Source organism: Staurois parvus, unplaced genomic scaffold (assembly GCF_062004578.1).
Source record: "Staurois parvus isolate SC_StPar_1 unplaced genomic scaffold, SC_StPar_1.0 ptg001302l, whole genome shotgun sequence".
Classification (NCBI taxonomy): Eukaryota; Metazoa; Chordata; class Amphibia; order Anura; family Ranidae; genus Staurois; species Staurois parvus.
This window is the reverse complement of record NW_028319098.1, coordinates 4875658-4901852: the sequence shown is the minus strand read 5'-3', so window position 1 is coordinate 4901852 and position 26195 is coordinate 4875658. Positions and strand designations below refer to the sequence as shown.

Below are 26195 nucleotides of genomic sequence, written 5' to 3'. Positions count from 1 at the left end.
TTATAGTGATATGACATGTATACAGTAATGTATATCCCAGCTCTCCTGTACTCCATTATAGTGATATGACATGTACACAGTAATGTATATCCCAGCTCCCCTGTACTCCATTATAGTGATATGACATGTATACAGTAATGTATATCCCAGCTCCCCTGTACTCCATTATAGTGATATGACATGTATACAGCAATGTATATCCCAGCTCCCCTGTACTCCATTATAGTGAATACATGTATACAGTAATGTATATCCCAGCTCTCCTGTACTCCATTATAGTGATATGACATGTATACAGTAATGTATATCCCAGCTCCCCTGTACTCCATTATAGTGATATGACATGTGTACAGCAATGTATATCCCAGCTCCCCTGTACTCCATTATAGTGATATGACATGTGTACAGTAATGTATATCCCAGCTCCCCTGTACTCCATTATAGTGAATACATGTATACAGTAATGTATATCCCCCCTCCCCTGTACTCCATTATAGTGATATGACATGTATACAGTAATGTATATCCCAGCACCCCTGTACTCCATTATAGTGATATGACATGTATACAGTAATGTATATCCCAGCACCCCTGTACTCCATTATAGTGATATGACATGTATACAGTAATGTATATCCCCCCTCCCCTGTACTCCATTATAGTGATATGACATGTACACAGTAATGTATATCCCAGCTCCCCTGTACTCCATTATAGTGATATGACATGTATACAGTAATGTGTATCCCAGCTCCCCTGTACTCCATTATAGTGATATGACATGTATACAGTAATGTATATCCCAGCTTCCCTGTACTCCATTATAGTGATATGACATGTATACAGTAATGTATATCCCAGCTCCCCTGTACTCCATTATAGTGATATGACATGTATACAGTAATGTATATCCCAGCTCCCCTGTACGCCATTAAAGTGATGACATGTACACAGTAATGTATATCCCAGCTCCCCTGTACTCCATTATAGTGATAGGACATGTTGTATACAGTACTTACTCCTAATCCCTCTGAGTCCCCCACGGTGGTGGAGAGGGTGTCTCCTCTCAGCGGAGGAGAGCGGACCTCTCCTGCACTTGTCCCCTTGGTGGCGGTGCCGCCGCAGAAGCCGGAGACCGAAAGTTGTAAACCAGAACTCAGCTTCACAATGAGGCTTGGAGCGCAGGTGCAGTCGCTCCATGCTTCATCTGTGCTCACCGCTCAACACAGAGGAATTCTCCTCGCATTTGGCGAGTGGGCAAGAGGCTTTTTCAAGCCCTGGTTTAGATGCATTTACACTCATTTAGGTGTGTCAAGCATTTTTTCTGACAAAACACTGCTGCTTCTGAATGCACTGGCAGTGAGTTTGTTTTGCTTCCAAATGCCTGTAAACACCAATGTGCTTACAGGCATTGAGGGGCATTTACAATTAGTAAAAAAAAACACAAACACCCCACCAAAGCCATGAAAATCAGCCACTGTACCAAGCTGGGTGAGAGATATGTCATTCCAATGATGTTTTCAATGGTGGCTGGCAGGGAAGTAATTAAAAAACAGGTCAGCTGCCATACCTCCCATAGTTGTATCCCCATTCAACTTTAATGACCTGGGTTATTTTAATAACTGGATTTATTTTAATAAAAGAGATTTCAATCAACACCATTTAAGCATCTAGACATGGTGAAGGCAACTAGATTAAGTTCAAAGTGAGCATCAGAATTGGGAAGAAAGGGGATTTAAGTGACTTTGAACATGGCATGGTTGTTTGTGCCAAACGGGCTGGTCTGAATATTTCAAAAACTGCTGATTTACTGGGCTTTTCACACACAACCATCTCTAGGGAAATCGAGACTCATCAGACCAGGCAATGTTTTTCCAACCTTCTATTGTCCAATTTTGGTGAGCTGGTGCGAATTGTAACCTCCGTTTCCTGTTCTTAGCTGACAGGAGAGGTCGTCTGCTGCTGTAGCCCATCTGCTTCAAAGTTCGATGTGTTTTGCATTCAGAGATGGTATTCTGCATACCTTGGTTGTAATGAGTGGGTATTTGAATTACTGTTGCCTTTCTATCATCTCGAACCAGTCTGCCCATTCTCCTCTGACCTCTGACATCAACATAGCATTTTCATCCACACAACTGCCACTCAATGGATATTTTATCTTTTTTTGACCATTCTTTGTAAACCCTAGAAATGGTTGTGCGTGAAAATCCGAGTAGATCATCAGTTTTTAAAATACTCAGCCCAGCCTGTCTGGCACCAACAACCATGCCATGTTCAAAGTCACTTAAATCCCCTTTCTTCCCAATTCTGATGCTCAGTTTGAACTTCAGAAAGTTGCCTTCATCACGTCTAGTTGCTAAATGCATTAAATTGCTGCCATGTGATTGGCTGATTAGCAATTTGTGTTACCAAGCAATTGAACAGGTGTACCTAATAAAGTTGCCATTGAGTGTATGTTTGCAGGCAAACTACCATTCCGTGCCCTCCTAGGTATTTACAGGGTGTGTTAGTCAGTAAAGTTTTTATTCCAAACAGCAGCTGATAAGGCTATCCATTTCTCATTTTCACTTGTACCCAGTATAAAACAACAGCTGTTTGTGCATGAGGAAGAGATAAATTCCATACTTGCCAACATCTGAACATAATATCTACAGACAGTTCGCTACTGGTCAGGGGTATGCTCTCTCTTTAACTGTTTGAATAACAGGCATTTCTAGCAAATAATTATACTGTATAGGATAGCAACCCACTTTCCACTCCCTTCATTTAGCTTATATTCCATGTCTGACCTCATTTACTAAAATATAGTTGCTAAGAAGCAACATTATTACCCCATAACCACTAATTAGAATTTAATTTGACCAAGCAAATTGCAGCTGGAAATCTAAAAATGTTTTATGACAATGAGGGAATGCAGATATTTCATATTATGACCAATGATGATCAAATATTAAGAAATTTTCTCTACTGTTGATGGGGCTCAGTGGTAACTGAGATTTGCTTCACTGAGTAAATAGTCACAATGTTTCCCATTTAAAAAGTTAACAAAAGGGTAATTTGGACCCTTCGCTAGTTTACAGGGAGGGGGGGCTCTCTCTAACAGTGTGGGGTCCCACCTCTCACTTACAGATCACTGGTCCATGAATTAGTGAGATCTTGCATTTACTGACTGGTAGAGAATACAGTATAATACTTCTTTATTAGAGAGAAGCCTTGACAGTTTACTCGATAATCAGGCCAATAACATCAGTCAAGAAATATACAAAAGGATTCTGCTCACTAACAGAATAGATGTCCATGAATGACAGATCAAGAGACTCTGCTCATCTATACTACTGGCAATCTGATCGGTCTGATCATTGCAAATACAAGGAAGTAAAAGTCATGCTTCGCTCATTATAAATACTTTGTTTATCACCATTTCTTTCATAATTAATGCCAGTTCATTTTATAATAATAAAGAAATCAACTGTCCCCAAATGACAATTGGAGCCAACATATTACATAGTCCCAGGGTAGAAACATTCACGTCAGTCCCAGTTCATAAAGTAAGTTACAAGCTAATGGGCAGCACAGTGGTTAAGGGGGTAACACTTCTGCCTAGCAGCACTAGGGTCATTGGTTTAAATCCCAACCACGGCACTATCTGCCTGGAGTTTGCATATTCTCCCTGTCCCTGCGTGGGTTTCCTCTGAGTTCTCCAGTTTCCTGCCACACTCCAAAGACATGCTGGTAGGTTAATTGGCTCCTCTAAAATTGGCCTGTGTATGTATGGATATGAGACCCCTTAGTCCCTAACCCTCAAGGAGTGTACAATCTGACATAAATGTGCTGTACATCTAAAGTGCTGCATAAATTGACGGTGCTATATAATTACCTGTAATAAATAAAATAAAAAATGTGTAGACCAATACAGAGACTGGGGGCAGTGCCAATGTGTTTATTGGATTGTGACTTGAGTAAAACTATGGAAATGCACACACTGCAGACTGTATCCCTGTCATGGGCCATATCAGCATTTTGGTCGCCCTCAAAGGACCAGTTGTTTCTCTTAGCCTACATTCACACCTAAGCATTGTGTTTCCATGCGTTTTTTTTTTCAAGCCTTTTTTAGCTTTTTTTTTTTTTGCAAAATTGCATATTTTTGCCGCTTTTACCAGGTGTTTTTCAATTAAAAAGTGTGGAGTGCTGCTGAAAAAGGAGCGGAGAGCTGCTTTCTGAGCAGAAAACGTGCAGCAAAAAGTTTGAAAAAATGCACAAAGAAAGTTCATGTTGCGTGACAGAACGCTAAGATGGGAACAAGGGCTATTGAAAACAATGTGTTTTTGTTTGTTTCGTGTTTTTGAGCTTCAAGCCTCAAAGCGCTCAAGTGTGAAGGGGGCTTAAGACTGTATAATGATTCTGGCATGTTGTTCTGTCTGAGCAATGTCAAATAAAGTTTCTTGTGGATGATACCAGTGGTTTATGAGCCTCCTTTTCAACTGGCATAAGATTGTATTATTCTCACAATAATTATAAGCAGATGTCCAGCGCACCCCACTCCCCCTTACATCAGATTCAAGAGCCCCTCACCATCAGAAGTCAAGAACCCCCCAGACTCCCTTACATCACAGTGCACCCCCCTTACCTTGTGCTGCTGCCAGGAGGAAGCTGGGGGTGAAGCTGGGAAGCAGAAAGCGCAGGGTCTGGAAGAGGAATTCTGTCCTCCTCTCTGTTGCTGAATGCTGAGACAAAGTGGGGGTGGAAACGAGGGGGTGCCGCAGCTGCAGGAGAGGTGCGAGTGTCACATGAAATTGTGTTGACATGTGTTATACAGCATTTAGATAGCATCTAGAGTTCATGCAGTGCTTTACAAAATAAGGGGACGATACAGTCACAATACAAATTTACACAAGAAGGTTAGGAAGGCCCTGCTTGTGAGAGCTTACATTCTAAAAGAGAAGGACAAGTGACACAGATGGTTGTAACTGTGTGGGGATGAGTTGTTCTAGAAGTAAAATTCCAGTAGTAGCGGGATAGGCTTTCACAAAGAGATGCATTTTCAAGGACAGAAAGGAAGATATCTGTATAGGTTCAGGTAGAGAGTTGTAGAGAAGGAAAGAGGATCTGGAAAGGTCCTGGAGGATAGCATGGAGGAGGAGACAAGGTAGCTAGAGTGTGGGATTTCTTGGGAGGAGCAGAGAGGACTTGTAAGAGGGTGTTAGGAGCCAGGGAATATCGCTTTAAATTTTTCCCTAGATGGGTTCAGTTGAGGAGACAGGCGAAAATACAAAGCACAGATTCATTATAAAATGAACCCCCTGAGACTAATTTAACATTAAAGGATACGTTCACTTTCAAAAAAATAACAATCAATGCACATATTTTTGCAGGTAAAAAAAATGTATTTGCAATTTTTTTCTATTGGAGCCTGCAGAGCATTGCACCCATGACCAGCAGATTGTAGGTGCAATATCAGGCTCCTGCACAGTCTTCCTTTAGCTTTGTTCCCATATTCCCATATAGGCTAGGTTTACCTAGTTTTTTCTTAAAATAACAGAGGTAGTAGTAGGGTCTGTTTCCGTTATCAGCACTCATGTATTCTCAGTGTTGTAATAAAAAAAACATATTAAAGTGTTACTAAACCCAGGACCCTGCATCCACTATATCTGGTCTCCCACAGTACACGGAACATAGAAGTGCAATTATTTTAGTTAATATAAACTGATAAATACCTTTTCTCATCAGCAGTTAGAGCAGTCTTGTGAGTTCTATCAGTGTTCAGCTGAGCACTAGCTAAAGCTTGTAGGAGGAGTTTTCTTTCTGCTCTAGGAGGATAGAAATACCCTGACCTCTGTCTGGACAGTGCTAATTGGCCCTGTGCTGATCAAATGCACTCTCCCAATAAAAAAAAAAACCTCTCTAGCAATATACACCAAACTGAGCATGTGCATGCCTATGGTTCAGTCTGGAGATAAGTGGTGGTCGCTTGAACAAGGGAAGGAACAGAGAAGAAAGGATCAAACAGCCTTTTTACACTATGCAGACTAGTAATCCCTTAGGTTCCACATTGAGCATAACAAGCATGCTTTACTGCAGACTGATTTTACTGTTGTGGGTTTAGTAGCACTTTAAGTGCATACGTTTACATCCAGGTTCATTCAGGTTCGTCAGGCCAAATGCAAGAAATATCCAGACCACTTTGCAGGCCTAACCCAATATGGGCGGATATAAGCAGACACACATCCCCTTACATTTGTCCGTTCATGTGACATCCATTTCAGTTCTGATCCAGCTCAGCAGGGGTAAATCTAGGATCCCCTGCTGAGACAGAACAAGGGGCACCAGTACGAAGGAGTCAGTCCACCTAAAACTGAGTTTTTGGTAGATGCTGGACAGTTTACCACCTGATAATTTCTTAAATCTCCCATCAATTATATTGATGCACACCCCTGTATACATTATGAGGGCTTCCCACTATCCCTGTTGGATTTTACATCAATCTAGTATTGTTTCGGCTCTACTTAATGCATATCTGGTAGAACTAACAGAGAACATATGGTATAACAATAGGTACACTGCAATGAAGCCTAGTATTTAGAATGAAAATGTATAAAGAACATAATAGTAGTTAAATATAATAGTTATTAATGAACTATTATGTTATTAATTAATAGTTCGCTCTACACATGTCTAGTAGCCAATAAAGTTGTTGCATAAGAATTGGCAAGTTATGTATGACAAAATGACATTGTACAGCATTGTGGTGGGCCATACCCAAACAATGCTTAGAAGGTCAACTGATCTGCTGAGCATTGTTTGGGTATGGCACATCACAATGCTGTACAATGTCATTTTGTCATCCATAACTTCTTGACAATTCTTATGCAACAACTTTAGTGACTACTAGACATGTGCAGAGTGAAAAAAAGTATTTTGTTTCGATTTGTTAATTAACTAATATTAATTGTTAATTAATAATTAATTTTGTTTAAATTTGTTAAATTATTATTGATATTCGTTTAGTTTCCTTTTATTCATTTTCAAATTTAATTCAAATTTGAATCCAATTCAACTGAATTCGAAAAAATTCAAATTTGGCATTTAAATTTGATTTTTTTTTTCTATTCTAATGTGACTGCTGAAGTGTTGACATCTAAGAATTGCAATATGCTTGCATTTCATATTTGTTTCCAAATTCAAATCAAATTTGAATTTTTTTATTTAATTTTGTTTCGTTATTTTGGAGGATTCATTTACATTTGTTACTATTGTGATTCAGAATTTGGATACATCAGAACAAAACGAATCACACACATCTAGTAGCTACTGAGAAAACCTCATAGATAAAAAGTGATGTACTTAAATGTATAGCCAAAACATTTTTTAAGTTTAGGATGCAGTGGGAAAGGGTTTGAACCTCTGGAAAGGTTCATTGTCTTCATTTGTTTCGGGGACCATTATCACTGAAACAGCAAGTCATGGTAAATCCAAAATTTTACAGCTGTCACCAGAACAATAACTGAGGAAATCTTTCCATGGGGACACCTCTTATGGTAATAACTGTCTAAGAGGGAATTACCCCATTTTGTAAAGATTGCTGTTGCACTTACTGTTGCATTAACAGTACCAGAAACAGAGGGAAATCTCGTCAATGGAACACAGACAGAAAAAAATAAATGAACAGGGGTTGTAAGTCTTTTCTACTACATCAAAAAAAAAATTTCAATACACTTAAAATGAGGGCTGTTCAAAGATCATTTTCTAAAGGGGAATAAAAAAACGGCAGCATTTTTTGTACATGTGAAACTCGATAAATTAGAATATCGTGCAAAAGTTAATTTATTTTAGTAATGCAATTTAAAAGGTGATACTAATATATGAGATAGACTCATTACATGCAAAGCAAGATAGTTCAAGCTGTGATTTGTCATAATTGTGATGATTATGGCTTACAGCTCATGAAAACCCCAAATCCACAATCTTAGAAAATTAGAATATTGTGAAAAGGTGCAATATTCTAGGCTCAAAGTGTCCCACTCTAATCAGCTAATTAAGCCATAACACCTGCAAAGGGTTCCTGAGCCTTTAAATGGTCTCTCAGTCTGGTTCAGTAGGAATCACAATCATGGGAAAGACTGCTGACCCGACAGTTGTGCAGAAAACCATCATTGACACCCTCCATAAGGAGGGAAAGCCTCAAAAGGTAATTGAAAAAGAAGTTGGATGTTCCCAAAGTGCTGTATCAAAGCACATTAATAGAAAGTTATGTGGAAGGGAAAAGTGTGGAAGATATAGATGCACAAGCAGCAGAGATGACCGCAGCCAGGAGAGGATTGTCAGGAAAAAGCCATTCAAAAGTGTTGGGGACTTTTTGGGGAGTGGACTGAGGCTGGAGTCAGTGCATCAAGAGCCACCACACACAGACGGATCCTGGACATGGGCTTCAAATGTCGTATTCCTCTTGTCAAGCCGCTCCTGAACAACAAACAACGTCAGAAGCGTCTTACCTGGGCTAAAGAAAAACAGACCTGGTCTGTAGCTCAGTGGTCCAAAGTCCTCTTTTCTGATGACAGCAACTTTTGCATCTCATTTGGAAACCAAGGACCCAGAGTATGGAGGAAGAATGGAGAGGCACACACTGCAAGATGCTTGAAGTCCAGTGTGAAGTTTCCACAGTCTGTGTTGATTTGGGGAGCCATGTCATCTGCTGGTGTTGGTCCACTGTGCTTCATTAAGTCCAGGGTCAACGGAGCCATCTACCAGGAGGTTTTGGAGAACTTCATGCTTCCTTCCACAGATGAGCTTTATGGGGATGCTCACTTCATTTTCCAGCAGAACTTGGCACCTGCTTACACTGCCAAAAGCACCAAAACCTGGTTCAATGACCGTGGGATTACTGTGCTTGATTGGCCAGCAAACTCGCCTGACCTGAACCCCATAGAGAATCTATGGGACATTGCCAAGAGAAAGATGAGAGACATGAGAACGAACAATGCAGAAGAGCTGAAGGCCGCTATTGAAGCATCCTGGTCTTCCATAACACCTCAGCAGTGCCACAGGCTGATAGCTTCCATGCCACGCCTCATTGAGGCAGTAATTGCTGCAAAAGGGGCCCAAACCAAGTACTGATTACATATGCATGCTTATACTTTTCGGAGGTCCGATATTGTTCTATGTACAATCCTTGTTTTATTGATAGCATGTAATATTCTAATTTTCTGAGATTGTGGATTTGGGGTTTTCATGAGCTGTAAGCCATAATCATCACAATTATGACAAATCACGGCTTGAACTATCTTGCTTTGCATGTAATGAGTCTATCTCATATATTAGTTTCACCTTTTAAGTTGCATTACTGAAATAAATAACTTTTGCACGATATTCTAATTTTTCGAGTTTCACCTGTACATGACTGGATGCCCTATACAAACACAGTTTTAGTTCAGAATGCCTCCTGCAGGAAAATGCGCAGTGAAGCATCATGAGAGGATTTGAAGAATCTAAAGTGTATTTAAATACTATAATATAAATATTAACTACTTCAGCTCCAGAAGTTTTTACCCCCTTCATGACCAGGCCATTTTTTGCTATTTGGCACTGCACTACTTTAACTGGTAATTGTGCAGTCATGCAGTGCTGTACCCAAATGAAATTTATATAATTTTTTTACACAAATAGAGCTTTCTTTTGGTGGCATTTCATTACCACTGGGTTTTGTATTTTTTTTTATTATATAAGTGAAAAAAAATGAATTAGCACTGATCACTGTACTAGTGTGACTGGTGATGTCAACGGCTGTTACCCAGTTCCTGCAAAGTGTCAGTTAGTATCAGATTGCTTGTCACAGTCCCACTATAAGTCACTGATCATTGCCATTACTAGTATAAAAAAAAAATACAAATTCAAGTATATATATACCATTGTTTGTAGACACTAACTTTCACGCAAACCAATATACGCATTTTGAGATTTTTATTTTTACCAAAGACATGTAGCAGAATACATTTTTAACATTTTTTTATTGGATATGTTTTATAGTAGAAAGCAAAAAATATTATATATAAAAACAATATTTTTTACTTTCTAATTACAATGACTGTATTATCAGGCTGCAGGGAGTGCTTCCATCCAGCACTTAGTAGTTGGTTAATAGGGACGTCACTTATAGGGACAGCTGTCACAGTCTTTAGCAAGGTGATGACATAGCAATCCATAAATAGAGAAGCAGCAATGGAGGCTGCAATCTGCCAGCAGTGAGATGTAAATAGCACTCCTAAGGCCTCCTCCACCAGGATTCTGTATGCAAGAAACCGAAAAGTGAGTAATTCTGCTTTATTAAACTATTGTAGTGAACAGTTGGCCTCCACACCCCCTGATACTTTTACCTTTTACACATTCGGTATGTGTACAGCTGACGTTATAAGTATTGCGTGCTGATTACTGTCAGATATATTTTAGAGCTGCCACTTTTGGAGCAATAGTTTATTTAGTGTAAGGGAAATGTTTTCAAAATGAACAATATATTAATTATTCTTCATTATGCACATTAAAAATGTGAATGGGTTGATGACATGCTCTACATACACTGTAGAAATCTGTTTTACTTTTTAAATTTCAATGCTGTGATTGCAAAGTCATCATCAACAGTGCAACATCTCTGGCTTTTGACACCTTCCATAACTTTTGTTCTGTGGCTGAAAATAGAGTAGAAACACATAACACTGAAGAATTATTCAAAATGCAACATTATTCTGGTCACAGACACTTAAATTGACACTAAACTCTGGTTTAAAAAGACTAAATTCTACTAAGGTATGTGTTCTGACACTCAGAAAAGTACCTTCTATTGCTCTCAGCCTCCTCCAAATCTTCAAATTCCTTTTTCTTTGCTGCTGTGATCCAACTTCCTGTTAGAGGGTGGCTACATCGGTTTTTCCATAGTCTCACTGTATGTAGGAATGTAGCCCTCTTGAGATGGACTAGGGGGTGTGTAATCAGGGCTGGTACTAGACTATTTTGCGCCCTAGGCAAGACCAGCTACCTCTGCCCCCACCCCAAAAAAATAAATAAATAAAATTGTAAAAAACAGTAGAAAATATTAACTTAACAGTACACAAAACTACTCCATGCCATAAGATGCTACCAGCACCAATATTAAAGACAAAATCCGTGTCAGGGATGGACTGTTTCTGTGGCTGGCAGTGACAAGGGGACAGTTGCAGTGAGTGGAGGATAATGGATCCACACTCTGACAGATCCAAGGCTGGAATTCCCCAGGCAATGGAAGAAGATAAAATGCTGTGACCACACAGTGACAGATCCGACACAACACACCACCATCAACAATGACACCGATCAGCAGGCCCAGCAGGCAATAGAAGAGCAGGCTGTGGGATCGTGATGATGTCATCACTCACCAACACATTGCACATGTGATAGATGTCTGGCCAGCCGGGTCACACTCACATGATACATCAGAGTCAGACATTACCTTCCTTCTCAGGCGCAGCTCTGCCTGTGCTGATGAATGGGAGGAGAAGAGCTGGAACTTTCTCCCCTCTGCCACCCCTCCTCTCAGCTGAAGGATTATTCATGACGTGGCAGCATCCCACACAGAGAGAGTGCCAGCCTGTACTGCACCCAGGCGCCCCTAGGTGGCAGTGCGCCCTAAGCGGCCACCTAGTTTTCCTAGTGGAAACACCGGCCCTGTGTGTAGTGTGCATAGAGCTGTACACATGACCACAACCAACATGCACTACTTGTTTCAAGGGGAGGAAGGAGAAGTTATGGAGCTCACAAAGGACATCACAAGTAGGCAGAAAAACACAATAAGAAACAATTTCATGAAACATAGATTACAGGGCCATTAAGTAGTGGATATGTGTGGATTAATTTTGAAGAATTAAGATATCATTTAGTACCACTTTAACAATAATATACTACTTCTGTTTGCTGTTTACCCATGTGTCATTGATCGGTATCAACAAAATAAGCCTGAATACAAACAGTTTACCTGTCTTATCTATTAACTTGGGAAAAATGATTGGGAAAAAAATTGATTGGAAATGCAGTTTGATGTCCAGAACCATATGTTATTTTATACATTTTATATTGCTTTTTAGCTTTTCAGTTTGATTATTTTGTTTCTCTAGTAACAAGTGGTTATTTATTTTGCCTTCTTTTTTAAATTCATCTTAGTAGCATGATGAAAGCCAAAAACTTATTTAGGGCAATAGTAAACATTACTAGTAAACCTATGGAAATTAGATCTCCAAACAAATAAAAAGCAATAGAAAGGAGTTTTAGGTCTCGATTTACTTTAAAGCGGTCCTTCACTCATACATGCCACCATCCTAAGAACCCCCTACCCTATTTATAATACTGATTTGTATTTTTTATTTGGGTAGCAGTGAGTATTTGCACCCACTATCTCATTCCTCATCAAGGCGAGGATGATGTAGTCTTGGTCCACCGATCAGCCTTCTGGGATATACACTGCTCAAAAAAATTAAAGGAACACTTTTTAATCAGAGTATAGCATCAAGTCAATTAAACTCCTGGGATATTGATGTAGTCAGTTAAGTAGCAGAGGGGGTTGTTAATCAGTTTCAGCTGCTTTGGTGTTAATAAAATTATCAACAGGTGCACTAGGTGGGCAACAATGTGATAACCCCCAAAACAGGAATGATTTTCCAGGTAGAGGCCACTGACATTTTTTCCCTACCCATCTTTTCTGACTGTTTTTACTAGTTTTGCATTTGGCTGGGGTCAGTGTCACTACTGGTAGCATGAGGCGATACCTGGACCCTACAGAGGTTGCACAGGCAGTCCAACTCCTCCAGGATGCCACATCAATACGTGCCATTGCCAGAAAGTTTGCTGTGTCTCCCAGCACAGTCTCAACAGCATGGAGGAGATTCCAGGAGACAGGCAGTTACTCTAGGAGAGCTGGGCCGGGCTGTAGAAGGTCCTTAATCCATCAGCAGGAATGGTATCTGCTCCTTTGTGCAAGGAGGAACAGGATGAGCACTGCCAGAGCCCTACAAAATGACCTCCAGCAGGCCACTGGTGTGACTGTCTCTGACCAAACAATCAGAAACAGATGAAACTTCATGAGGGTGGCCTGAGGGCCCGATGTCCTCTAGTGGGCCCTGTGTTCACTGCCCAGCACCATAGAGCTTGATTGGCATTTTCCCTTGAACACCAGAATTGGCAGGTCTGCCACTGGTGCCCTGTGCTTTTCACAGATAAGAGCAGGTTCACCCTGAGCACATGTGACAGATGTAAAAGGGTCTGGAGAAGCTGTGGAGAACGTTATGATGCCTGTAACATCATTCAGCATGACCGTTTTGGTGGTGGGTCAGTGAAGGCCTGGGGAGGCATATCCATAGAGGGACACACAGACCTCTACAGGATAGATAATGGCACCCTGACTGTCATTAGGTATTGGGATTAAATCCTTGTACCCATTGTCAGACCCTACGCTGGTGCAGTGGATCTTGGGTTCCTCCTAGTATGCGACAATACCCGGCCTCATGTGGCGTGAGTATGCAGGCAGTTCCTGGAGGATGAAGGAATTGATACCATTGAACGGCCCTCACGCTCGCCTGACCTAAATCCAATATAACACCTCTGGGATATCATGTTTCAGTCTATCTGATGCCTCCAGGTTGCACCTCAGACTGTCCAGGAGCTCAGTGATGCCCTGTTCCAGATCTCGGAGAAAATACCCCAGTACACCATCCATCATCTCATTAAGAACATGCCCCGATGTTGTCAGGCATGCATACAAGCACATGGGGGCCATGCAAACTACTGAGTACCATTTTGAATTGCTGCAATGAAATTTCAGCAAAATGGATTAGCCTGCTGCATCATTTTTTCACTTTGATTTTCAGGGTGTCTTTGAATTCAGTCCTCAATAGGTTGGTAATGTTAATTTCTATCAAATGATGGGACATCCTTACGTTCCTAACACATTACCCAGTCCATATCAGTATAGATATCCAGCATGACATTTTTCCCTTTTGAGATTTGATATGTTTTCAAAGTGTACAGTTGGAGGATCACATGCATTTGTATCGGGCGGGGGGGCTGTTAACAGGAGGTGACAGCCAGCTCCCAAATCTGGGTACAAAGAGAGCTGTAATGACTTTGGGTGCAAAGACAACAGTGGTGGACTTCATGGACTGGTAAATGTATGTTTTTTAGCCCCTTCATGCACAGGGGGTGGGAATGATCAGCTGACGATGTGACCACTGTGATTGGCCACAGTGGTCACATGATCAGGAAACTGTCCTGCCAACTCTCAATCATGAGTATGGGCTTTGACAGTTTGGTTACTGTGCTCTGCTGCTCATGGGCACATATGTGCGGCATGTGGCATTAAAGCCCACCCTCTTTGTTTGCCACACATATAAGTTAAATGGGCAGCAAGAGGTCAAAAGCCAGCAGTTATATAGTTGCTGACTTTTAGTTTTCTAATAGTTGGGTGAAGCTCCTCTTTATTAAGTCTTGTAATGTATATTGAACATTTGACAATTCTCCATATAACAGTGCAGTCCTTCATTGAGAAAAATACCCAAACGTGGAAGTATTAATGCTTAGCTCCAAACTGTGTTTCCCAGTGCTAAACCTTTCATCCAATTTTTAAATTGCTGCATTTGTAAATTTCAAAAGCCAATATAAAGGAATAGTAGTGTTAAAAAAAGCACTTGTGGGTTTAACTAATCATTTTTCTTGTATAATTCTCCTTTAACCGCCTCCCGCCCGCCATATAAGGTAATGATTGGAGGTCGGCAGTTCTCTCATTCTGGGAGGATGTCATATGATGGGGGCATGCGGTGCGGCGGTCGGTGGTGCCTAGGTCACAGCGGATCAACGATCACTGTAAAGAGTCGATGACGTCGGCTCTGTCATATGATCAGCTGTGTCCATTCACAGCTGATCACATGTAAATAGGAAATACGGGTTATCGGCAGTCCTCTCCTCCCGCTGACAGCTCGTGAGGAGAGTAGAGCCGGTAATTGGCATTGCTCAGAGAGTACATCTACACTGATCATCAGGGCACTGATGATCAGTGTAGCCCCATCAGTGTCACCTGTCAGTGCCCATCAATGCCACCTGTAAGTGCCCATCAATTCCACATGCCAGTGCCCATCAGTGCACATCAATGCCACATATCAGTGCCTACCAGTGCATCTCAATGCCACATATCAGTGCCCCTTCAGATCTGCCTTTCAATGCCGCCAATCAGTGCCAGTCAGTGCCACCTATCAGTGCCCATCAGTGCTGCCTATCAGTGCCATATATGAGTGCTTCGTTTCAGTGCCTATCAGTGATGCCTGTCAATGCCCACAAGTGATGCCTGTCAATGCCCATCAGTGCTGCCTATCAGTGCCCAGCTCTGCAGCCTCAGTAGTGCACATCAGTGAAGGAGAAAAATTATTTATTTACCAAATTTTATAACAGAAACAAAGAAAAAACGTTTTTTGTTTTAAATTTCAGTTTTTTTAGTTTGTTTAGCAAAAAATAAAAACCCCAGTGGTGATTAAATGCCACCAAAGAAAGCTCTATCTGTCTAAAGAAAAATGATAAAAATTGTGTTTGGGTACAGTGTTGCATGCCCGCTCAAATGTCATTCAAAGTGTGACAGCGCTGAAAGATGAAAATTGGCCTGGGCAGGAAGGGGGTAAAAGTGCCCGGTAGGAAAGTGGTTAAGGGGGCATGGCAGGATGTGTCTCATATGCATACATACTTTTGCTAATAGGGGTCCCTCTTTCCCATCTCAAAAGGTTGGGAGGTATGATTATTGGAAGAGGTGGAAGGTGGGCTGTATCAAATCTATATGTATAATGATGTAGCGCAACTTATATCAAAAACACAAATTTTTGCATTTTTAACATATGTTGCCCTATCATCATTATACATATAGATTTATCTAAGGGGTGGAAAGGAAATATGGTGTTTAGCTGCAAATTTGGGTGTATTGTAAATTTGGACACACCCACTGAGTATTTTCTGCATTTATTACATGTGTAATGTCGTCACATTGTTAGGGTGACTGCATTGATTGACACTTATTGTATTTTTTGTTATTATTAAATGTTCGCATTGAAGCCTGCAGAACATTGCAACTGCTCCATATGCTACCCTTTCCTAACCCCTGCACTTTTTACATACATTCTGCACTCTGCATGTAAGCTCAGGATTTAATCCCCTTCACAGTTTATTGTTGCATGCATACCTTATTCTTCTCCTCTGTGTGCCCAACATAGGGGAACCCTGTCAGCTGAACTATACAGGGCCCTATGATTTTTTAAGGAGGTCTCGGTTGCTATTCCAATGCCAAGTGCTGAAATGCTGACAATCTGCACCCTGCTGCCACTTTGCGATGTGTCCTGAATACTGCATGGAACACTGTGAAACAGTGTGTAAAACCCCAGGATTATTGGCAGCTATGACTCTATTCAGTGATGATACTACATACAATAATTCCCTGATGGGTAGTTGATATTCATAATACAGGTATTCCCAGATACAGTATGCATGCCATCCGTCTGTAGTAGCTGATATACCTCTGTGTACTTTTGTGAGGTCAACTATGAGAATATCTCCGAATTTTCCATGCGTGGGTGGTGAGGATCTGGATTCCCAAGTAGTAATCAAAGGCACAAAAGTGGCAAGACAAAAGGACAGGAGAATATAATACAGGAGAATATAATATGACCCTATATTCTATAATGATGCATTAGAAGAAATGAATGAGGTATGGTCTATACGGGACGTGATTAAGCAAGGTATTAGATGACTGTTTGGTATTTGAAGTCCCCATGAGGGAATTTCCTTTAACATGAGTCTTTAAATCAGTGTGGTGATATGGGCTAACTTTCCCTAGAAGAAACACTGCCATTAGATTAAAAAAGAAAATGTAAACAGGGCTAAAAGCACCAGTAGAGTATTAATCAATCAACACTTCTCGGTGTGAATATTATACAGTATCTTCACTTCATCTTCATGAGATGGATGGTCTGCCAGCACTTTCCACCTGTACCTAACAGCCAGAGTTTCATGCACCACAACTATACACCCAATGTGTATGAGGCCTAAAGGGATTTATAGTGGAATCTAAATACTCCCTCAACAATAAGAGATCTCCCAGTTATCCCCATCACAGAAGACTAAGTACAGGGGGTACATTAGCAACCCTTACCTATTCCAAAAGAGTTAAATGTAAATAAACACATAGATACCTTTAAAAAAAAAGAAAGTTCTTTAACTTGAAATAAAACAGAAACACAAAAATAATTTGTATTAATATCCCCTATTGTAATTCCACGTTAATTATATTGTCCAGGAATTTAATTCATGCATTCATGATAATAGGGTAATGTAATCCTTGGCAATCATAACTCACCACCCGACGATACCTTCCAACTGTACTCCCATTGCTAAATGACAGATCCTCGGCACTGCAGTAATGTAAACACAACAGGTCAGATCCCAAGTTACATCATTGGCCACCTTTGATTGCAATCACTTGTTTGTAAGGTGAAACAAATCATACATGTTCCCAGGGCCATGTTTCTAAGCAAACAAAGACTGTGCTCAAATGATCATGGTAACCCCGAGCCTGGCTAGGATTCCCCCTCTACATTTAGCATACTCCTGGGCATCTTATTTGGGGATCCTTTGTTAAAAAGGGCACTAGCAGAAAACTTGGGTAACATCTCAAAAGATGATAAGGTAGGCTTCAGCTTTATCTCCTGTTGGAGATCCAGTGTTCCTGTGGGGATCATCATAACAGGCAGACCGGACTTTGCTGTGTTTTATGATGAGCTTTTTTGTCATTGTCATTTGTGAGTATATCACCATTCGTTACTTTTATCAATAAATGTATTTAGGTAATGCACTAGGCCCGTGCGCCCTCAGTTTGTTTTCTTTATATACAGTGTTTTGGACTTCCCCAGTCTTTTGAGGGCAGCAAGGCGTGCAATATCCAGGATCTTCCACACGGATCCGTAGTTACACCAAGTTCACCCCCAAGCGCAGGAGTATTTGTGTTTAGTAAATAGAAGTGCCACTGCTATGCCACCACCTGCCTCTCTACCAGAGCCTGTCCGAGCTGGTTTATCCTGCAATTTTTATTCAGCAAGGCAGTAAACAATGCAGGAAGCCTTTTTACATCAAATCCATAGCATAAAACAAGCATAAATATCTGTGTGTTCAAGCCACTATCTACACTGAATAGTGGGGTGTCCCCTAATGGGGTCCTTTAAAACAGTCAGCTCGCATACTTGTATAAAAAGGCCTCTATACAACTGAGACTAAAGCTGTTCATAGATGATTCATGTTTCTTGCAATCAGCCAGCCAGCTTAATGAAAAAAACAAGCAGATTTGTCTATCCACACAAGGAAGGTGGATGGAGGAGATTCCCCAGCCCGGACATTATATTCTGGTACTGGCTGTCAACAATAGCAGTTAGATTGTACTGATCAGCAGCTGCAGCCCTTGATCGACAAACATTTTCCAACATGCCTGTTCAACAGAAGTCAATCCACAGTAACAACTGACTTCTTTCAAACAGGAATAGCTGCACATGGGTTGAAATTTATCCAGTCGTGGCTGATTTTGATCCATTGGTGGCAAGCTTTATAATGGCTACCAGATAAGATGTAGTCCAAGGAATGGAGGCTTTAACCCACCCAAAGCTTGCCAAAGCTTCCAGGCTCCATGAACCACACCAGAGCTTCTTAATATCTGAGAAAACAAAAATCCTGGAGCCCCTCGCCATGTATCTTATATTCTTCATTACAGAAAACGGATGCACTTTTCAAGCTTGCCTGTAATCAGTTTCCATTCATTTATTGTATGTGGTTCATTTGCAGAGCAGAAACAGCCTTTGGTATAGAAAATGTGGCTGAAAAGCACAGATCTTATTACAACATTTAGTGTGCTGAAGTTTATCACTTTGAATATGTCATTACTCAGCAATCTGTTTAATCTGTTATTTTTAGAATGGTACACACAGTTGTTGTCAACTTGGTTTCTATTACTGGTCTTCGTCTTAACCATACAAAATCTATTAATGAAAACTGGGGCACATGAACATGCACTCAAATAAAAATTAAAGTCTTAAAAAAAACAAAGAATACAGCCGTTATATAGAGATGAGCAATACTCAACGTCTGCTACACCAGCAGTTTATTCAGGTCCATCTTCTTGTTGGTACGGTTTCATTTTTCCTTTTACTGGGAAAACATAAAATGTATGCCCTTGTGTTTCCTCTGACTTTGCCATTTTTATTAATTACAGGCATCTATATGGTACCCACAATGTACGATTTACATTTACAATCTAAGATCTTTATTTCACGTGCATACATACACACACATACACATTAGGGCCAAGTTAGACAGGCACCCATTTACCTATCACCACGCTTTGGAGGAAAATCATAGAAGCAAAAGCAGAATATGCAAACTCTATACATATATTGTCCTTGCCAGGATTCAAACTGAAGACCCCGGAGCTGCAGGGCAGAAGTGCTAACCACTAAGCCATTGTGCTGCTGTACATCAATGTAAAACTCCAACCAAATACTTTTTACAGTTTTTGGTTATGATGGAGAAGAAGCAGAACTTCTGTCAGGTTTATTTTGCTGCCTGTGTCCCGAATTAATTTGTCTCAGCACTTCCTGTCCTGAAACTGTTAATAAAAGAAACACTGCCCAAAGATTGGTAAATCCCACCTTACCTATTGCTAGGCCATAGGTCCCCATTGGGAGTTCCCCCACTCCTGTATTGTAAAGCTTTATGTTTCCTCACGCTATCTGTCCAAGACAAAATAGTAACAAATATAGAAACTGAGATTAATTTCCAATAAGGGTCCTCAGACATCAATAAAACACATCTCAGAAGTTCCAACTCTTCCCAGCTCCCAACAGTTCAAAACGGGAGAAAACGTTTTGACTAGAGTTCCAGTTCATGTTATACTACAAGCTAAGATACACATTTAATGCAGTTGTAAGTTCCAGCACATGTAGCCCTCTTTTTGTGGGGGGAGTATAGGGAATGGCCCTCCCCAAACAGGATAGTGCACTAAACCTCCAGGTTAATAAGAGAACCAAAACTTTGCTAAGTGGAAGAGTGGGTTTGATAATAAAGGTGGCGTTGCCTCCATCCAGGACAGGACTTTTGTGACCAGAGGGCATTCCCTTCCTGGGAAATTAACAAGTATTCCATACAAAGTCAAAGTAATTTGGCTCAGAATAACTATTGTGACCAGCATATATCATTAACTATACAATAAATATATATATGTATATCTTTATCATTCAGGAAAGAGCCCGACAGAACTCCCGGTGGAATTGTGCACATATCTACCTGGGTATATAGTCATTAATAAAGATACCTCCAAATCAATGTTGCAGCAATGTCCAGTTGCATGGACCCCTGAGGATGATCTTTGTGTTGGGGACCTAAAGACAAGATCTGCAGTCAGGGGAGATCCTCCAATTGTTGTCAAACTAGCCTGGAACGGCACTTATCAGGGTAGGAACTGTGGTGTGGCACTGGAATTCAGAGTCAGCCTGTCTCCTCTGTCCTTTTACATTTCTTACCTGGAACTCTAAGTCTATGATTCCGACATGGCCACAGAAACCTAACCTGCCTATGCTGGTTATCGAGCCTAAAGCAAAAACTAGCTATAGAATGCCAGACCAAAAAGGGACAAGGTTAACTAGAATAACAGGAACTGTGTATAAACTATATTGCAATAAACAGGTTCACCTACAAACATACAGCAAGATGACCACTACACACATACAGTCCTAGCTATCTGGTATTGTGCGTATGAGATAACAGCAATAGGACAGAAATAATTCTGTCACAAGAATTCAGAAATACACTATGGGCAGCTTTAGTTATCCTCTTCCTGCTGTCCTTACGCATATATGCAGGCCTCTTGGCAGGTGGACTTTAATGCCGAGAGGCAGCATATATGCAGCCCTATGCAAACATCTTTCTGTGCCCTGCATGCTACCACCACAGTTACCGGCAACTACCAGAAAACTCCCGATGCATACTTGCATGGTATTTTGCCTGTGATCTGGGTGAAAATACAGCAGCAGTAGCAGCTCCTGTGTATATAAGGCCATGTGGCTCAGATCTCTGTCTCTCTCTCCTCACCTCCTCCTTCTGGGTTTTCAAAGCCCCTCCCCGAGACAGGCAGCGTTTCTACATAATTATACATAATCCTGTGATAACAGCTGTTAACAGTAGAGGGCAGCAGATCCCTACACACATTTTATAATTTTAAAGAATCATTACACCAAAAACCTATTTCATGATATGGACAGATGAGCTGAATTACCTACAGGCTTCCTAAAGTTGGCATGTGGGCTGAACCAAAAAAAAATTAACTGATTCCTCCATCCATGCTATACAGTCTATATACATCTCCCAATGCTCCTATTGTATTCTAACAGCCACCTTCCAGTACCCAGAGAAGCATAAAAAATGCTGGGCACAAAAAGCAGAGCATTTTCCTATGTCCACGGAGCTACTTACTTGTATTGCAGACTATTTGCAGCACATGAAGCTCCATAAGAGCTGGAAAATGCCCAGATTTTTACACCAAACATTTTTTATGCCTCTCTCTGTCCATATAAAAGCAGCCTAAGAAGTCTTTGTCTGAAGTTTCTTGCCTTAATGCAGGTAAGATAATGTAGAGATTTAGCTAAGCCATATTGCTGCAGGCATCCTTTGTCATGTGTGTGTGTGTGTTTTCTTTCTTTTAGCAAACTTTATAAAGAGCTAGATCCCCTAACAAGGTTTTTTTTTTGCTTTTTTTTTTCTGGCTCTATCTTTATTTGGAAGAATTTTCTCCTTGACACTTTGATGCTCTATTCTCTGTGTTGGGTAGCCTTGTTGACCAATAGTGATGAAGGGGAGGATAGATCAAAATCCATCCTTCCTTGCAGAACTTGGAATTTGCATTATAGAGTTTTGGGGCTGTTGTAGATCTTTTTTACACTTAAAGCGGTTCTGCAGTCACTTTTTAAAAAAATTAAAAGTCAGCAGCTACAAATACCATAGCTGCTGACATTTAAAAATAGGACACTTACCTGTCCAGGGATCCAAGTTCCAAAAGCAGAAGTGGAAGGGGAGGTGGAACAGAACTTCCATTTTTCATGGAAGTTCCGCTTTAAGTTTTGATACAGTAACTTGATGGTCACTGTAGGTATATGTTCACAATCAATTTGGGATGGAATGACCATTTGGCGTTAATGTATTCCTAAATTGTGAAATATTTCATAAATCTGTTTCTTTGTTTCTCTATAGGCACTGCTATGAGGATACTTAGTAGCAATGACTGATGTGGAATCTACATATGCAGATTTCATAGCCTCAGGGAGAACGGGAAGAAGGAATGCTCTGCATGATATACTCACCTCAGCAGGAGGGAACACAAGTGAATTAGCCATAAAGTTATCAGAGCTTGATATAAACAAATCAGGTAAGTGTCTGTCACTGTGAAAAGTATGGTTTCCTTGAATAATTTTAGCCTGGGATAGCCAGTTGCTTGTTTATTCTGCATCCTACACAATCCATAGTGTGACACCATCATTTGGCTTTGCAGCAGCCATTATTTAGGACATAGAATTCTGTCTCTAACAACAACTAGCCAACAACAGAATTGCTATACAGAACCAAACAGGTCAAGAAATATATATATTTGTTTTATGGAAAGCACTGTGTAAATTGACAGTGCTATATAAGTACCTGTAATAAATAATTATATATATATTTTTATATATATATATATATATATATATATATATATATATATATATATATATATATACACAGTGCTCAGCATAAATGAGTACACCCCTTTCGAAAAGTAAGAATTTAATCAATATCTCAATACACAACACAAGAACAATTTCCAAGATTTTTACAAAATTGAGTCTTATAGAACATTTATTTAACTCATTACATTACAACTTAGATCACAAAATATTCAGTTTTACTCAAATTAGTTGAAGTAAAAATGAATATACTCCACAATAACAACTACTACATCTAGTATTTTGTTTGACCTCCATGGTTTGCAAGGACAGCGCCAAGTCTTCTAGGCATGGAATGAACAAGTTGCCGACATATTGCAACATCTATCTTTTTCCATTCTTTAGAACAACCTCTTTTAGAGCCTGGATGCTGGATGGAGAGTGACGCTCAACTTGTCTCTTCAGAATTCCCCATAGGTTTTTTTTGGGTTCAGATAAGGATACATACTTGGCCACTGAATCACTTTCACCCTGCTCTTCAGAAATGCAACAGTGGCCTTAGATGTGTGTTTTTGATCATTGTCATGTTGGAAAAGTGAACGATGACCAAGGACACGGAGTGATGGTAGCATCTTCTCTTTCAATATAGCAGTAGTAGCACATCTGTTAATTCATGATACCATCAATGAAATGCAGCTCCCAAACACCAGCAGCACTCATGCAGCCCCACAGAAGGACACTGCCACCACCATGTTTCACTGTAGACACCAAGTATTTTTCTTTGTACTTCTTACCTTTCCAATACCATATAGCAGTGGTTCTCAACCTTTCTAATGCCGCGACCCCTTAATACAGTTCCTCATGTTGTGGTGACCCCCAACCATAAAATTATTTTCGTTGCTACTTCATAACTGTAATTTTGCAGTGGGAGGACTAGCGCCCCATCACTGATGTCAGTGGGATGAATAGTGTCCCATCGTTGGTATCAGTGGGAGGAATAGTGCCCCATCATTGGCGTCAGTGGGGGGAGGAATAGTGCCCCATCGTTGGCGTCAGTGGGGGGAGGAATAGTGCCCCATCGTTGGCGTCAGTGGGGGGAGGAATAGTGCCCCATCGTTGGCGTCAGTGGGGGGAGGAATAGTGCCCCATCGTTGGCGTCAGTGGGGGGAGGAATAGTGCCCCATCGTTGGCGTCAGTGGGGGGAGGAATAGTGCCCCATCGTTGGCGTCAGTGGGGGGAGGAATAGTGCCCCATCGTTGGCGTCAGTGGGGGGAGGAATAGTGCCCCATCGTTGGCGTCAGTGGGGGGAGGAATAGTGCCCCATCGTTGGCGTCAGTGGGGGGAGGAATAGTGCCCCATCGTTGGCGTCAGTGGGGGGAGGAATAGTGCCCCATCGTTGGCGTCAGTGGGGGGAGGAATAGTGCCCCATCGTTGGCGTCAGTGGGGGGAGGAATAGTGCCCCATCGTTGGCGTCAGTGGGGGGAGGAATAGTGCCCCATCGTTGGCGTCAGTGGGGGGAGGAATAGTGCCCCATCGTTGGCGTCAGTGGGGGGAGGAATAGTGCCCCATCGTTGGCGTCATTGGGGGGAGGAATAGTGCCCCATCGTTGGCGTCAGTGGGGGGAGGAATAGTGCCCCATCGTTGGCGTCAGTGGGGGGAGGAATAGTGCCCCATCATTGGCGTCAGTGGGGGGAGGAATAGTGCCCCATCGTTGGCGTCAGTGGGGGGAGGAATAGTGCCCCATCGTTGGCGTCAGTGGGGGGAGGAATAGTGCCCCATCGTTGGCGTCAGTGGGGGGAGGAATAGTGCCCCATCGTTGGCGTCAGTGGGGGGAGGAATAGTGCCCCATCGTTGGCGTCAGTGGGGGGAGGAATAGTGCCCCATCGTTGGCGTCAGTGGGGGGAGGAATAGTGCCCCATCGTTGGTGTCAGTGAGGGGAGGAATACTGTCTCATCGTTGGTGTCAGTGGGGGTAGGTATAGTGCCCCATCGTTGGTGTCAGTGGGGGGAGGAATAGTGCCCCATCGTTGGTGTCAGTGGGGGGAGGAATAGTGCCCCATCGTTGGCGTCAGTGGGGGGAGGAATAGTGCACCATCGTTGGCGTCAGTGGGGGGAGGAATAGTGCCCCATCGTTGGTATTAGTGACACAAATGATGGGGCACTATCCCTTCCACTGACACCAATGATACTTACCTTGCTGACTCCTGCTCCAGCCTGGGCTCGCTCTCTCCCTCTCCCATCTACAGCCTGCATACCTGGCTGCAGCAGCAAAATTTGCACTTACCTGTCAGCTGTCTTCCTTCTCTGGCCTCTCTCTTCACTCGTTCCTGCAGCTCCCTCAATCTTCTTCGATCTCCGCGCGCTGCCGCTCGGCTCCTCCTCTCCAAGCTCCACCTTCTCGCCGGTGATTGGCCGCCTGTGTGCCTCTCCTGAGCTACAGTTCCGGTGGCCAATCAGCGGCGAGGAGGCGGTGACAGGGGCAGCATATCATCCCGCCCACACATCGCCGGAGACAGCAGCGGTGTCTCGATTCCTAAGACCATCGGAAATATGTTTTCCGATGGTCTTAGGCGACCCCTGGGAAATGGTCGTTCGACCCCCAAAGGGGTCGCGACCCCCAGGTTGAGAACCGCTGCCATATAGTTTTGAACCCATCAGTTCCAAAAACAGAGTACAGAGTCCCAGTAGTCTACTTCTTTTTCAGCATGGTCCCTGCCAAATTCTATGCAGGCTTTTTTGTACATGAGTTTCAGAAAAGGCTTCCCTCATGAACAACACAGTGCATGTCATTCCTCTGCTGTGTCCGCCATATTGTGTCATGGGAAACAATCACCCCAGTTTGGCTTTCTGCTTCTTTAGCTAACTGCAGTGAACTTGCATGGCAATTTTCTTCAACCCTTCTCATCAGAAGACACTCGTGTCGAGCTGTTAACTCATGTGGACAGCCTAGACGTCTCTGTGAAACGGTTGCAATTTTTGTATCACTTTTGCTACAGTATTCTGACTAATAGGTAAAGCTTTGCTGATCTTTTTGTAGCCTTCAGCTTTCTTGTGTAAATAAAGTATTTTCTTTCTCAGACATTTCTTTTCCATGTAGTGCCATTAATGACAGAATGAAATGGGAAGGGGTTTTCTTTGTTAAGTAATGCCCTTTTATAATCAACTGTCTGCTGGATACCTGTTTAATGAATAATTAGACTCACCTGTAGCTGAATTCTTGTTAATTAGGATTTTGTTGTCTAAAATTTAGCATTGCTCCTAAGACTTTCATTCAATACTTTTTTGTGTGTGCAAATTAACAAATCTTGTTTGCAATCAATGGCCCACATTTGTGGGAGTATTTTGTAGTATAGTGTCCCATAGAAAATGTAGATTCTGAAAGGAAAGTGAAAAATCTGTTGGGGCATACTCATTTATGCTG

At 41.6% G+C, this 26195-nt stretch overlaps 1 protein-coding gene and 1 long non-coding RNA gene across 3 annotated transcripts in view; one reads left to right on the top strand and one right to left on the bottom strand.

Moving 5' to 3' along the window:
• The window catches only part of LOC149437172 (uncharacterized), a 200329-nt gene extending 188805 nt beyond the window's left edge, over positions 1-11524 (bottom strand). The window contains exons 1-2 of the long non-coding RNA XR_016308163.1: positions 10823-11524; positions 4628-4763 (exon numbers count right to left, since the gene is read on the bottom strand). This is a non-coding gene — a long non-coding RNA (uncharacterized LOC149437172). The remainder of the gene's footprint in view (positions 1-4627; positions 4764-10822) is intronic.
• The window catches only part of PKIA (cAMP-dependent protein kinase inhibitor alpha), a 45109-nt gene that overhangs the window by 10645 nt on the left and 8269 nt on the right, over positions 1-26195 (top strand). Inside the window, exons 1-2 of one of the 2 annotated variants that reach the window (XM_089661015.1) lie at positions 10165-10299; positions 22327-22501. In XM_089661015.1, coding sequence (XP_089517141.1) covers positions 22354-22501 — 148 coding nt within the window. In that variant the 5' untranslated portion in view covers positions 10165-10299; positions 22327-22353. Of the gene's footprint in view, positions 1-10164; positions 10300-22326; positions 22502-26195 lie in introns of those variants that run through there. The other variant, XM_089661016.1, reaches the window with a different exon arrangement.